The sequence below is a fragment of the Schistocerca nitens genome, chromosome 1 (assembly GCF_023898315.1).
Source record: "Schistocerca nitens isolate TAMUIC-IGC-003100 chromosome 1, iqSchNite1.1, whole genome shotgun sequence".
In the NCBI taxonomy this organism is placed as follows: Eukaryota; Metazoa; Arthropoda; class Insecta; order Orthoptera; family Acrididae; genus Schistocerca; species Schistocerca nitens.
This window is the reverse complement of record NC_064614.1, coordinates 1,029,199,269-1,029,212,124: the sequence shown is the minus strand read 5'-3', so window position 1 is coordinate 1,029,212,124 and position 12,856 is coordinate 1,029,199,269. Positions and strand designations below refer to the sequence as shown.

The following is a 12,856-nucleotide window of genomic DNA, read 5'->3' as shown; positions in this document are numbered from 1 at the left end:
CAAGCGCGACAAATGTAAAGGTAATTTCGGAAATAACCCAAGAAGTTATGATAGAGCCGCTTTGTTTATGGTTATGTAAGTGATCTAATAGATAATGCGAGAAGTTGCAAGAGGATGTTCACAGACGACGGATATATAAAGGGTCCAACACCAGAAAACTGTAGCAACTTACAGGAAGGCTTTCAGCGGATTGGCAATTGGTGCAGGGGTTAGCCGTACAAAAGTACTGTAAATGTAACATTAAGCATAAACGGCAAATGGAGTGACAAATGACTGGTTATAGCTGAAAAGCAGGAAGCCATTTTGTAGCCCTCTTTTCATTAGAGAATAACACACTTGTTATAGGAGAATGATGGAGCAGAAAACGCTAGTAATGGTTTGTTAAGGTGAATTGGGTTACAGTGGCTGCAGGTACTGACTCCCAACTAACCTCATATCAGTTACTTTTAATATGGTGCAGGTTTCCCCCGTTTTTCTCTGTTTTTTTCTGTGAGTACACGGGAACAGGAAGCACGCTGCAGCTGGGGCAGGCAATATAGTGACTGGAGTAACGGCACAGACTGCATGAACGTCGCCACGCCGGGTCTGCCACAGCGGACGGTAGGGAGGGGGGAGGGGAGGGGGGTGTACAACTATTGTGCGTTTATGACCGAGCTCTGCCCTGTGGCCGAAATGAAGCGAGGAGCCAGGAAAGGAACTCTATCAGCGGGAGGCTGGTGCTTCCTCATATTCTGAAGAGTGCCTACAGGAGATAACGGTGTCACGCTTTCCTAAAGAAACACAGCTTGCAGGAATATAAGAGCCTAGCCAGGGGTGAAGTTTTTTACCTTCAGAGCATCTCTGATGCGAGGCTAGTTGCTGAATGCGAAAATGTACAAGTGATAAATATGCTTGCGACATCATGGAGCAGCAGCTTTTTGGAAGAAGAAGGAGAGATGGAGAAGTCATCGGAGTGGTATCGTGGCGTGTTTTTCCTGGCGGTGTTTTTGTGCATGAAGGAACCTCGGCATCGGCCAGCTGAGTTTTCATATTTTGCGACTGGCGGGCATGTCCTGTTTGGAGGGCAGGAACAGTAGGCTGTACTGTTGAGCTAAATACCTAGAAGACAGGAAAGTGTGCGCATCTTGTGCACATCTGTAGCATTTGTTCGGAGACAGAGAGCCGTGCGCTGTTGGCGCGCATCTCAGCACATGAGAAGAGTCCATATTTGGTGTTGAAGGAAGCTCGGCCCTTTTCCTGTACCGTAGAGCCACACCCACGACAGCGACGTTCTGCAGGTCTCATGCTGATAAATTACGGTGAGTATAATTGGCGACGTCGGCATCATAGGACAACTCTTGGTTCAGATTTGCTCACGTCATTGCGACAATCAGTCTCAAGTCCAGCACTGCTTTAGCAGATGCATGAGTTTCTAAATAACTAGTTTTCGGAATGTCAGGCGTGTCTAAGGAGCATGTTTCCTTGTTCGTGCAAGAAACGCTAAAAAAACTGTAAGTTCACTTCCACATGGGGAACATTGTAACGTCAGCTGATATTCTTTCAGAGCCAGATCCGTTTCATGTGTGCTTTAAATGAACAACTTAATACATTAATCCAAAGCTTGTTTCTGTTAGCTTCCATTCGTATTACATTTATTTCTTTGTAATTTTCCACTTTAGCATCCGTAGCTAGGCTTCTAAATTATCCGTGTTATCCATTCCATTGTGCACAACAATTAGAGCTTGTGTCTTAAAGGCGTGCCCGGTTGTTAATTTTCTGTATCAAGATAAACATTTTTACACGCAAGGAGCTTTACACAGTAGCTACCATATAATATCCAAGTGTAAGTATTCGAAGAGACTTAATGTGGAATGTAGGAATAGAAGTTGCTGGACTGAGATAAAGAGGAAGACTCTTTGAGGAAACAATTCATCCACGAAATAAGTGGCGTACAAAACGCTTTTTCAACCGATATTGTTGCTCATCAGTCTCGGACTCTTTAACAAGTTGTATTAATAGAAGAGACATAGAAGATTCAACGATGAGATGCCTATATCGTCACAGAAGCTTGTATGGCAGACGTTACAGGACAGGTGTTATGCATCACTTAGAGATTTACTGCTGCAATTCCAAGTGTGTGCATTCTAATCTATGTTGGGCTACATACTAAACTGAGTGGCCGAAAGTCTTGGTAGGCATGTTCCACGTATGTCTCGTGAAATGACCACCACAAGCAAATCACAGAAATTATAACACATGTGGAGACTTAACCGACGATCATTTTTCCCTCACGCCATTCGCGAATGGAACTGCGAAAGGAGGGGGGAGGGGGGAAGGGGAGAAATAGTGATGCCAGAAGTACCCTCAACAACACACAGTAAGTTAGTATGCGGAATAAAGATGTAGATGTAGATAGTAGAGTTACAATTCTGGATAGTTATAGATGAACATTTTAGTGTAACAGAACATACTTGGCATGTTATTCAAGAGATTTTTCGCCAGAGGTCTCGTATGATGCGACGTGCACATCACTGCTGTTCACTTTTAATGAATCCATTGTCGACTAACATGCTGGATTTGCTGCAAACAGTGGACGAAGTGCGACAGACAAATTCCATATTCCTAGATATCGCGAAAGAATTTGGCACAGTGTCACACTGCATACTGTTAATGAAGGTTCGAGCATAAGGATTCTAGCATAAGGACTACGGAATGGGTTCTCAGATATGTGAGTTGCTCAAAGACTCTGAGTCCTGTACATCGTCTCGGACGGCGTGTGTTCATCTGAGATAAAGGTCTCGTGAGGAATACCACTGGGAAGTATCTGAGAGTCGCCCTTGTTCTCTATTACACAAACGATCTGATGGATAGGTGAGCAGTAATGGTTCAAATGGTTCAAATGGCTCTGAGCACTATGGGACTCAACTGCTGTGGTCATTAGTCCCCTAGAACTTAGAACTACTTAAACCTAACCAACCTAAGGACATCACAAACATCCACGCCCGAGGCAGGATTCGAACCTGCGACCGTAGCAGTCGCACGGTTCCGGACTGCGCGCCTAGAACCGCGAGACCACCGCGGCCGGCGAGCAGTAATCTGCGACTGTTTGTTGATGACGCTGCTGTGCACGAGGAAGAGTCGTCTTTGAGTGACTGTAGGAGTATACAGAGAGACTTAGATGGAATATCTATTTGTTCTGGTGAACGGCAACTTGCTCCATCCCTGGAAAAATATAAATTAATGAACATGAGTAGGAAAAACAATTCTATAATGGTCTAATACTGTATTAGTGGTGTGCTGCTTGACATAGTCACCTCTCTTAAATATCGAAGTGTACCTTGCGAAGTATCAGTAAATGGAGTGAGCACGTAAGGTCGACGGTAGGGAAGGCCAGTGGTCCACTTGGGTTTACTGGGAAAATTCTAAGAAAGTGTAGCTCAGCTCGTCTGTACTGAACACACCTGTGCAACCCATTCTTGAGTACTGGCCGAGTATCTGGGATCTCCACAAGGTCAGATTAAAGTAAGACGCCAAAGCAGTTCAGACGCATACAGCTCATAGATTTGTTACTGGTAGGCTGGGACAACATTTGAGTGCTACGGAACTGCTCCATGAACTCAAATGGGAATCGCTCAAGGGAAGGAGACTTTTTCGAAACACTAGTGGGAAACTTTAGAGAATTGGCACTTGCGACAGACTGCAGAACTATCGCACTGCCACAGTCATACACATTGTGTGAGGATTGCGAGATAAATCAAGGCTAGTGCAGAGCCATACAGACAATTATTTTTCATACACTCCGCTTGCAAGTGGAACAGTAAAGATAAATTATTTCTTCTTTAGGGCCAGCGTCGTAATATATGTCTGATAACGACATGATTGTTAGAGTAGATATACCAAATAGCTACTTATAATGAGAAATCTTTATTTACAATTACGACAGACTGTTTCGGCTTTATCGCCATTTTCAAGTACCTGCAATTACAATTTTGGTGGGAATAGGTATGGATGTCAGTGTCATTCATATTAAAACAGCTGTCTTGTACTCAAGTCTAGGTTGATGTGACGTCCGTATTGCGTCGTTAGTGGACTGTCACTGCTTTAATAAGATCGTAAATGTTGTAGTCAAGATGATAAAATTGAATGTTAATTTAGACGTGACAGCAGTTTGACAGTTCCACCATTACGACGTTATACGTTTACAAAGATTGTGCATTTGAACAGCGTTATTTTTTTACTAAATAAAATTTGTTACATGTATCTTTGGTCGTTGCATATGTTACTTCCGATTTATCTATTTTCGTGTTCTAAAAGTTCAATACGTTTTTAAGGTAGTATTTTTGTCTACATTCTGTATGTTCGTTTAATATTTCCTATGGGTATTTTCTCGTGGACATGTAAATTTCTAATTCCTCAAGAATGTTCATTGCAAAACCTTTCGGTATTCTGTGCAGAATCTGTAGTGTATTTTCGATCGTGTCAGCAGTGTGATTTTGATTTTTCAAGTGTAGAAAGAAGCTCGACTGATTATATGCGCTCTCTCTAGTATGTCCTTTATATCTCACGTTAAAATTTCTTCCTGTTTGGCCAATCTAAAAGCTATTACAGCTGCCACGTGTGATTTTATATATGCCTGGGTTATCATAAAGAATGGTTCAAATGGCTCTGAGCACTATGGGACTTAACTTCTGAGGTCATCAATCCCTTAGAACTTAGAACTACTTACTAACTAACCTAAGGTCATCACACACATCCATGCCCGAGGCAGGAGGATTCGAACCTGCGACCGTAGCGGTCACTCGGCTCCAGACTGTAGCGCCTAGAACCGCACGGCCACTCCGGCCGGCTGGGTTATCATATTTCGTTGTTTTAGTGGTGGCGGGAGGTAATTTTATTGAATGGTTGCTATTAGTTCGAAAGGCTAGTGGAATATTTGTGGCTTTAAAAATTTAGTTAGTAAAATAATATTGCTGTTCATCTGCACAATCTTTGTAAAAATATAACGTCGTAATAGTGGAACTGTCAAACTGCTGTCACGTCGTAATTAACATTTAATTTTAATATCTTGACAACAACATTTACGATCTTATTAAAGCAGTGACTGTTACAAAGCAACCCACTAACGTCACATCAATCTTGACGTGAGTACAAGACAGCTACTTTAATATGAATGACAATGACATCCATACCTATTCTCACCAAAATTGTAATTGCAGGTACCTGCAAATGACAATAAAGCCTAAACAGTCTGTCGTAATTGTAAACAAAGATTCATCATTATAAGCAGCTATTTGGTGTATCTTCTGTAAAAGTAAAGATAAAGACTAAGGCACAAGGTACCTTTCACGACACGCCATATGGTGGACTGAGAAGTGTGTACAGTGAGTCCAAAAAGTATTCGTCTAGCTGCATATCTTTTAGAAAACAAAGTCTGTGCAACATGAAAAGAAATGTACACAAATTTAAAGAGCCAGTCATGTAAGAAGCACCTCGGTAAGTCTTTTTTGTTGAAAAGCAAGGAAAGAAATACATCCACATCGACAGTAAGGTTAACAAAATAGAAAATGTAATACAACAGCTAGTTCATAAAGTATTCGTCCGCCATCTGAACATGCCGAAATTCTGTGATTAAACTATAACGCTGACCCACGACACACACTAGAGTAAACCGTGCGCGGCCCCACTCTATCACCTGTTGTGTTTCAATACGGCACCGATACAGTGCTATTAGCGCCATGGGCCGTAAGGGTAGTGAGACGACACTGATCGAAAGGAAACTTATTCTGCGCTTACATAATGGGTGCAAATCTTCTTACTAGATTGCTAAAGTAGTCGGTAGACCTAGATCGACGGTTCAGTCGATAATAGATCGATTTTGCGCAACAAAATCATTAAGAAACCAAACACGTACCGGTCGCCCTCACACTTTGACTGATGCAGACGTGAGATTTATCATGAGGGAATTGAAGGAGGATCCTAAAATCAACGCTCCTAAGTTGGCTGGGGAGTTAGAATTTAAAGAAAAGAAGGTACGTATCAACACAGACAGAAATACCTTCAAAACGTATGGGTAACATGGCGGGGTAGCGCGCAAGATATTTTGGGTCAGTGAACGGAATCGAAAGAAACGTCTTCATTTTGCGTCGGAACATAGATAGAATAGTATAATATTTTCTGATGAGAGTAAATATAACTTATTCGGGTCGGATGGCAGGCGAATGATGTGGCGTAATAAGAATGCGGAGATACTGCCACGCAATCTTGTGGCAACGGTTAAACACAGTGGTGGCTCCCTGAGGGTGTGGGGCTATATGAGCGCTGCAGGTGTTGCAAAATTATATTTCATAGAAGATACAATGGATCACCATATGTATATCAACATTTTAAAGGACAATCTGAGTCCTAGCGCCGAAAAAGTAGGTCTGCAAGGAAATTACATTTTTCAACAAGATAACGACCCAAAGCATACAAGGCTGTGGCTCCTGTACAATACCCCAAAACAACGAACCCACTCAGAGCCCAGACATTACTCCTATTGAACACCTTTGGAAAGTACCAGTAGATAACATCAGGAGAAGACACATTTCTAACAAGAGAGACCTAAAAGAAGCACTTCAAGACGAATGGGACAAAATTCCGCCCTCTCTGATGGCAAACTTGGCCAAGTCGGTGCCCAGACGATTACAAGGAGTAATAGCTGCAAAGGGAACCCCACTAAATAATAATTTTTGTAATTCAAATGATATTTTCAGTTTGTAAATTTAAAAAAATATCAGTGGACGAACACTTTTTGAAGTAGCCCTTGAACAAATTCTCCATTTTGTCAAATTTGTAATCGCTATGGATGTTTATTTCCTTGTTCATCAATAAAAATGACTTACTAAGGTTCGTTGCATATGACTGGATGTTCAGATTTTATGTTCGCTTCCTTTCACGTGACTTACACTTAGTTTTTTAAAAAAATTACAACTAGACGTATACTTTTTGGACAGGTGTGCCCTACACAGTCCCCAGGCAATCAGAAGCATTTTATTCTTCGTTCCGGTCTTTCAGTGTTTTTGTTCCACAGTTGGCACAGTCCTGAACGGCAGATACAAACAAGCGGTCACGACAATAACAACTTCTAGTGTTCGGAATATACATAATCGATGTTGTTTTCTACAGGGAAATACCGCTGGACAGCTATGTATGTTAGCCGGCACCTGGCAGTGAGGGAGCTTCAGTCGGCTTCTCGTATCGCGAGTATTTATCGTGATATTTCACGAAACGCTGAAACACTTGATTGAGTGCGTGCGCACAAACGTGGCCGGTAGATGCGTAATCGCCAGGGCATATGTGGGGAGAGCAGTAGTGTGGGGGTTTCAGGCAGGCACTGCAGGGGAAGTGCTGAGTGCTGGAGGGGAAGTGCCGTTCTAAACTGAAGCCTACGCTGAATTTTTTTGTAAATGTTAAGTGAAGACCCTACACACCCACACTTGGATGGTGACACACAAAAAGATCTGGCACCTCTGATTTTTTAGTATCTAAAAAGAATTCCGCTGAAAATATGCAACAAAAGCAGCGATTTATTTTCGGTTGGCTTGTTGATCATTTGTAACTTTCACAGAAGCCTTATGACTGGCGAATTTTGAGCAAAACCTACACATATCTCTTGTTTCCTTTGTCAAAACACAGCGAAGTTTACACAGTTCAAAAATGGTTCAAATGGCTCTGAGCACTATGGGGTTAACTTCTGAGGTCATCAGTCCCCTAGAACTTAGAACTACTTAAATGTAAATAACCTACGGACATCACACACATCCATGTCCGAGGCAGGATTCGAACCTGCGACCGTAGCGGTCGCACAGTTCCAGACTGACACGCTTAGAATCGCTCGGTCACAACGGCCGGCGTTTACACAGTGTCACCTCACTAACAGGTTGTGCAGACTTAACTGCGAGAGAATTCCGAAACAGGGGTTTATTAAGTGAGGAACTGATAAAAGCAAGGTCAGTTGCTTATGAAAAAGCACATACTCGGCGCAAAAATTATCGAGTAAAGTCTTCATTTATGTTGCTCCAAAACTCACAGCATTTATCATTTCACCATCTATCAAAGGACCTTAAAAATTTCATTATTTCATCGAAAAGTCTGTAGTTAGTGGAATAACACGACTGATAACGAAGTTCTGCGTAATAACCATATGACGAACACTCTCCTCTTCGTGTGATATCGTTTGCCAAAATCTCATGTCGATATCTCAAACCGTTCATGGAACATGAGGAATGTTGCGGGTATTTCACTCTGACTTTACTGCCGGCGCTCAAGATCGCAAATGAGTGTGCTACATCAGATCAATTTTCTCGAGATTGGTGATAAATAGAGATCTGCACTCAGCTAACGAAAAATTTAGTAAACAAATAAATTTCATACACAGCGTCATATTTTGCATATGCACCAAACGTAAAGCCATAGCGACCCCTATTTTTCATTGCAAACGTTTTCGAATTTCGTGCTCAGTCTTACTTCCATGCATGTATCACAATAACTATGACTATTAAGTCCGCAGCTCGTGGTCGTGCGGTAGCGTTCTCGCTTCCCGCGTCCGGGTTCCCGGGTTCGATTTCCGGCGGGGTCAGGGATTTTCTCTGCCTCGTGATGCCTGGGTGTTGTGTGCTGTCCTTAGGTTAGTTAGGTTTAAGTAGTTCTAAGTTCTAGGGGACTGATGACCATAGATGTTAAGTCCCATAGTGCTCAGAGCCATTTATGACTATTAAGGAAATCATGAGCACGTCATTATGGTTCAAATGGCTCTGAGCACTATGGGAGTTAACATCTGAGGTCATCAGTCTCCTAGAACTTAGAACTACTTAACCCTATTTAACCGAAGGACATCACACACATCCATGCCCGAGGCAGGATTCGAACCTGCGACCGTAGCGGTCGCGTGGTTCCAGACTGTAGCGCCTAGAACCGCTCGGCCACTTCTTCCGGCACGTCATCATGAAGCTCGCGTATAAAGCTGTAAGTAACGCATATATATATATATATATATATATATATATATATATATATATATATATATATATATATATATATTTGTTTACCGAATGGTTGCTGTAAAATCGTTTGAGAAAGATTGGAGGGCATGCGCCTCGATTCTCTCATCGCCGACGTGCCGAAAAGGGGGCAGACACTGTTGGCCTCCCCTTCCGAATATACGAGTGAACTCGCCCGGAGATTTGGGGAAAAACTGCACACTTCGCATCGACCACCGTATCCTGCGGGGACCTTACTATGTGCACAGCTATTTTGAAATCGTTCACAGTCCTATGCTCTTTCCTCAGTCGCCACTGTATTTGTCTTTTGCACCGTTACCGCGTGTTTCCGATAACGGCCACTGGAGGCCGAGTGCAGTACCGCCGTGGTCAGGCAGTACTCTGGAGTGTCAGTGTGGTTTCTTCTTCAGAGCGGCACGTGTTGTGGTGACGTAGCAGGCGGCCCTGTACAGCAGGTAGAGCCCAGCAGTCAGCACGACGACAACAAATGCGATGACGTCGAGCAGCCAGAGCTGCCACCAGTGGAGGTCCAGAGCCGCGCTGCGCAGGTGCGGGGCTCCCCGGTGGCGCAGAACGTACTCCACCCACCACACGGCGCGGTCCAGCGACGTCTCCTGGTGCTCGCGGAACACCGCCGAGAACTGTCTCATGTTCTCCTGGTACCTGCAAATTAACACGTTAGACAACTTTTTCACTCCTGAGCACTGAAAGACCTGGGTCGAAACAAGGTCCCCGGGGTAGACAGCATTCCATTAGAACTACTGACAGCCTTGGGAGAGCCAGTCCTGACAAAACTCTACCATCTGGTGACAAAGAGGTATGAAACAGGCGAAATGCCCTCAGACTTCAAGAAGAATATAATAATTCCAATACCAAAGAAAGCAGGTGTTGACAGATGTGAAAATTACCGAACTATCGATTTAATAAGTCACAGCTGCAAAATACTAACGCGAATTCTTTACAGACGAATGGAAAACTGATAGAAGCCGACCTAGGGGAAGATCAGTTTGGATTCCGCAGAAATGTTGGGACACGTGAGGCAATACTGACCCTACGACTTATCTTAGAAGAAAGATTAAGGAAAGGCAAACATACGTTTCTAGCATTTGTAGACTCAGAGAAAGCTTTTGAAAATGTTGATTGGAATACTCTCTTTCAAATTCTGAAGGTGGCAGGGGTAAAATACAGGGAGCGAAAGGCTATTTACAAAAAATGGTTCAAATGGCTCTGAGCACTATGGGACTTAACTGCTGTGGTCATCAGTCCCCTAGAACTTAGAACTACTTAAACCTAACTAACCTAAGGACATCACACACATCCATGCCTGAGGCAGGATTCGAACCTGCGACCGTAGTGGTCGAGCGGTTCCAGACTGAAGCGCCTAGAACCGCTCGGCCACTCCGGACGGCCCGGCTATTTACAATTTGTACAGAAAGCAGATTGCAGTTATAAGAGTCGAGGGGTATGAAAGGGGAGCAGTGGTTGGGAAGGGAGTGAGACAGGGTTGTAGCCTATCTCCGATGTTGTTCGATGTATATTGAGCAAGCAATAAAGGAAACAAAAGAAACGTTCAGAGTAGGTACTAAAATCCATGGAGAAGAAATAAAAACTTTGAGGTTCGCCGATGACATTCTAATTCTGTCAGAGACAGCAAAGGACTTGGAAGAGCAGCTGAACGGAATTGACAGTGTCTTGAAGGGAGGATATAAGATGAACATCAACAAAAGCAAAACGAGAATAATGGAATGTGGTCGAATTAAGTCGGGTGATGCTGAGGGAATTAGATTAGGAAATGAGACTCTTAAAGTAGTTAAGGAGTTTTGCTATTTGGGGAGAAAAATAACTGATGATGGTCGAAGTAGAGAGGATATAAAATGTTGACTGGCAATGGCAAGGAAAACGTATCTGAAGAAGAGAAATTTGTTAATATCGAGTACAGATTTAAGTGTCAGGAAGTCGTTTCTGAAAGTATTTCTATGGAGTGTAGCCATGTATGGAAGTGAAGCGTGGACGATAAATAGTTTAGACAAGAAGAGAGTAGAAGCTTTCAAAACGTGGTGCTACAGAAGAATGCTGAAGATTAGATGGGTAGACCACATAACTGAGGAGGTATTAAATAGAATTGGGGAGAAGAGGAGCTTGTGGCACAACTTGACTAGAAGAAGGGATCGGTTGGTAGGACATGTTCTGAGACATCGAGGGATCACCAATTTAGTATTGGAGGGCAGCGTGGAGAGTAAAAGTCGTAGATGGAGACCAAGAGATGAATACACTAAGCAGATTCAGAAGGATGTAGGCTGCAGTAGGTACTGGGAGATGAAGAAGCTTGCACAGGATAGAGTAGCGTGGAGAGCTCCATCAAACCAGTCTCAGGACTGAAGACCACAACAACAACATACTGGTCAGAAGGAAGTCCCGTCGGAATGGAATCATCAACCGAGCACGACGAGACAACAGCCATGACGTGGAAAGACAGCGAAACCGCGACGTGGTATGGCCGCCTCACCTGCCGTCACCCATCGTGACATCAGTTGAAACTGTCGCCCGCGATTTTATAACAAGGCGATAAAAACTGTGGCTAATACGAGGGTCACTCCAAAAGAAATGCACACTACTTTTGCAAAAATACAGTTTTCATTCTGCATGTGTGAAAGTTTTAAAGTATGTAGATATCTCCTTCCTGCCTGTTATCAAACTTAGTTCAACCTGTTCCCGTGAGTGGCGCCGTCACAGCATGTTGTAAGTAGCGTGAATAAATGGACGCTATGTGCGAGAAGCATGAAGCGCCCTTTGAATGTATCCTGATAGCTAAAAGAGCCACGCGCACTTGAATAAGAAAATGCTATTTGACACTGAAATCAATGTAAAAGATAGGGTCGCCACCAACTCTAGCCACACGACAAAGAAGAGGTAGCACTGAGTCGGAAAATTACTTAATTTATTAATAAGAAAAACTCACAAAAGAACATTCATTGTAAAGTCATTGATAAAGAATGGGATGTAGTTATTAATATGATCCAGGCATTCTTCCCGTGAATCAAATATTGAGTAAAGTAAAGAGGGCGTGAACACCATGCGTAAGTGCAGCCTGCAGCAAGATTCGTGAAAACACGACTATTCCAGAGCATTTGTTTCAGATAAAAAAAGGGACACTAATCACTACACCTGTGCACATGGAAACGCTATAGGTGGGCCAACAAGGAAAACTACAAGGTAAAAGGCGAAGGTAACGGCGACGTAACATCGGTACACAAGATAAGATTGAAGGCAAAATTATTTATTCCTTAAAACATTGATGTAGTGCATCTATAGACTGCTGTTGCATGCTAACTATGTACAATTGCTTGTGAAATACTACACGTTTCATGACAGACTCGCGTGCCCACTCGGTCCGCAGAGACAATTTCTATGGACCGTGGCCAAATTTTAATCACATGAGACAAAGAAAATTCACAAATACACAAAAATTACCAAGATCCGGAAAAGATTAGAAGCATACACACACAGTTGTAGGCACATAAACATTCACACTGAACCGAGGGCACTTCAACATATGCAACTCCTTTGTGCTGCGTTCCTCTCACGGATCAAAGTCAAGACTGCATTGGGAATCAAACTGAAAGTCTACAAAAGCCTTGCATTCCCTGCTGCAACCCAGCAAGTAAATCTTTATAAGACGTAATTCAAGACCAAAAGCTAAAAGCTCCCCTCTCTATGTGACAACGCGCCACGCGGTCAGTCCAACTCACCCTTCTTCGACTGGAGCACAGCTGTGTACGCTTCCCGTACCGGCGGCAGACTGCCTCCCGCTTCTCCAGCCTCTTCCACGCTCCGCGTGG

The 12,856-nt window shown here is 43.2% G+C and overlaps 1 protein-coding gene across 1 annotated transcript in view; it reads right to left on the bottom strand.

Moving 5' to 3' along the window:
- Positions 1-9,108: 9,108 nt before the first annotated feature.
- LOC126196782 (UDP-glycosyltransferase UGT5-like) overlaps positions 9,109-12,856 on the bottom strand; it is a 106,056-nt gene continuing 102,308 nt past the window's right edge. Inside the window, exon 6 of the mRNA XM_049934591.1 lies at positions 9,109-9,680. Within this exon, the coding sequence (XP_049790548.1) occupies positions 9,407-9,680 (274 nt within the window). The 3' untranslated portion in view covers positions 9,109-9,406. The remainder of the gene's footprint in view (positions 9,681-12,856) is intronic.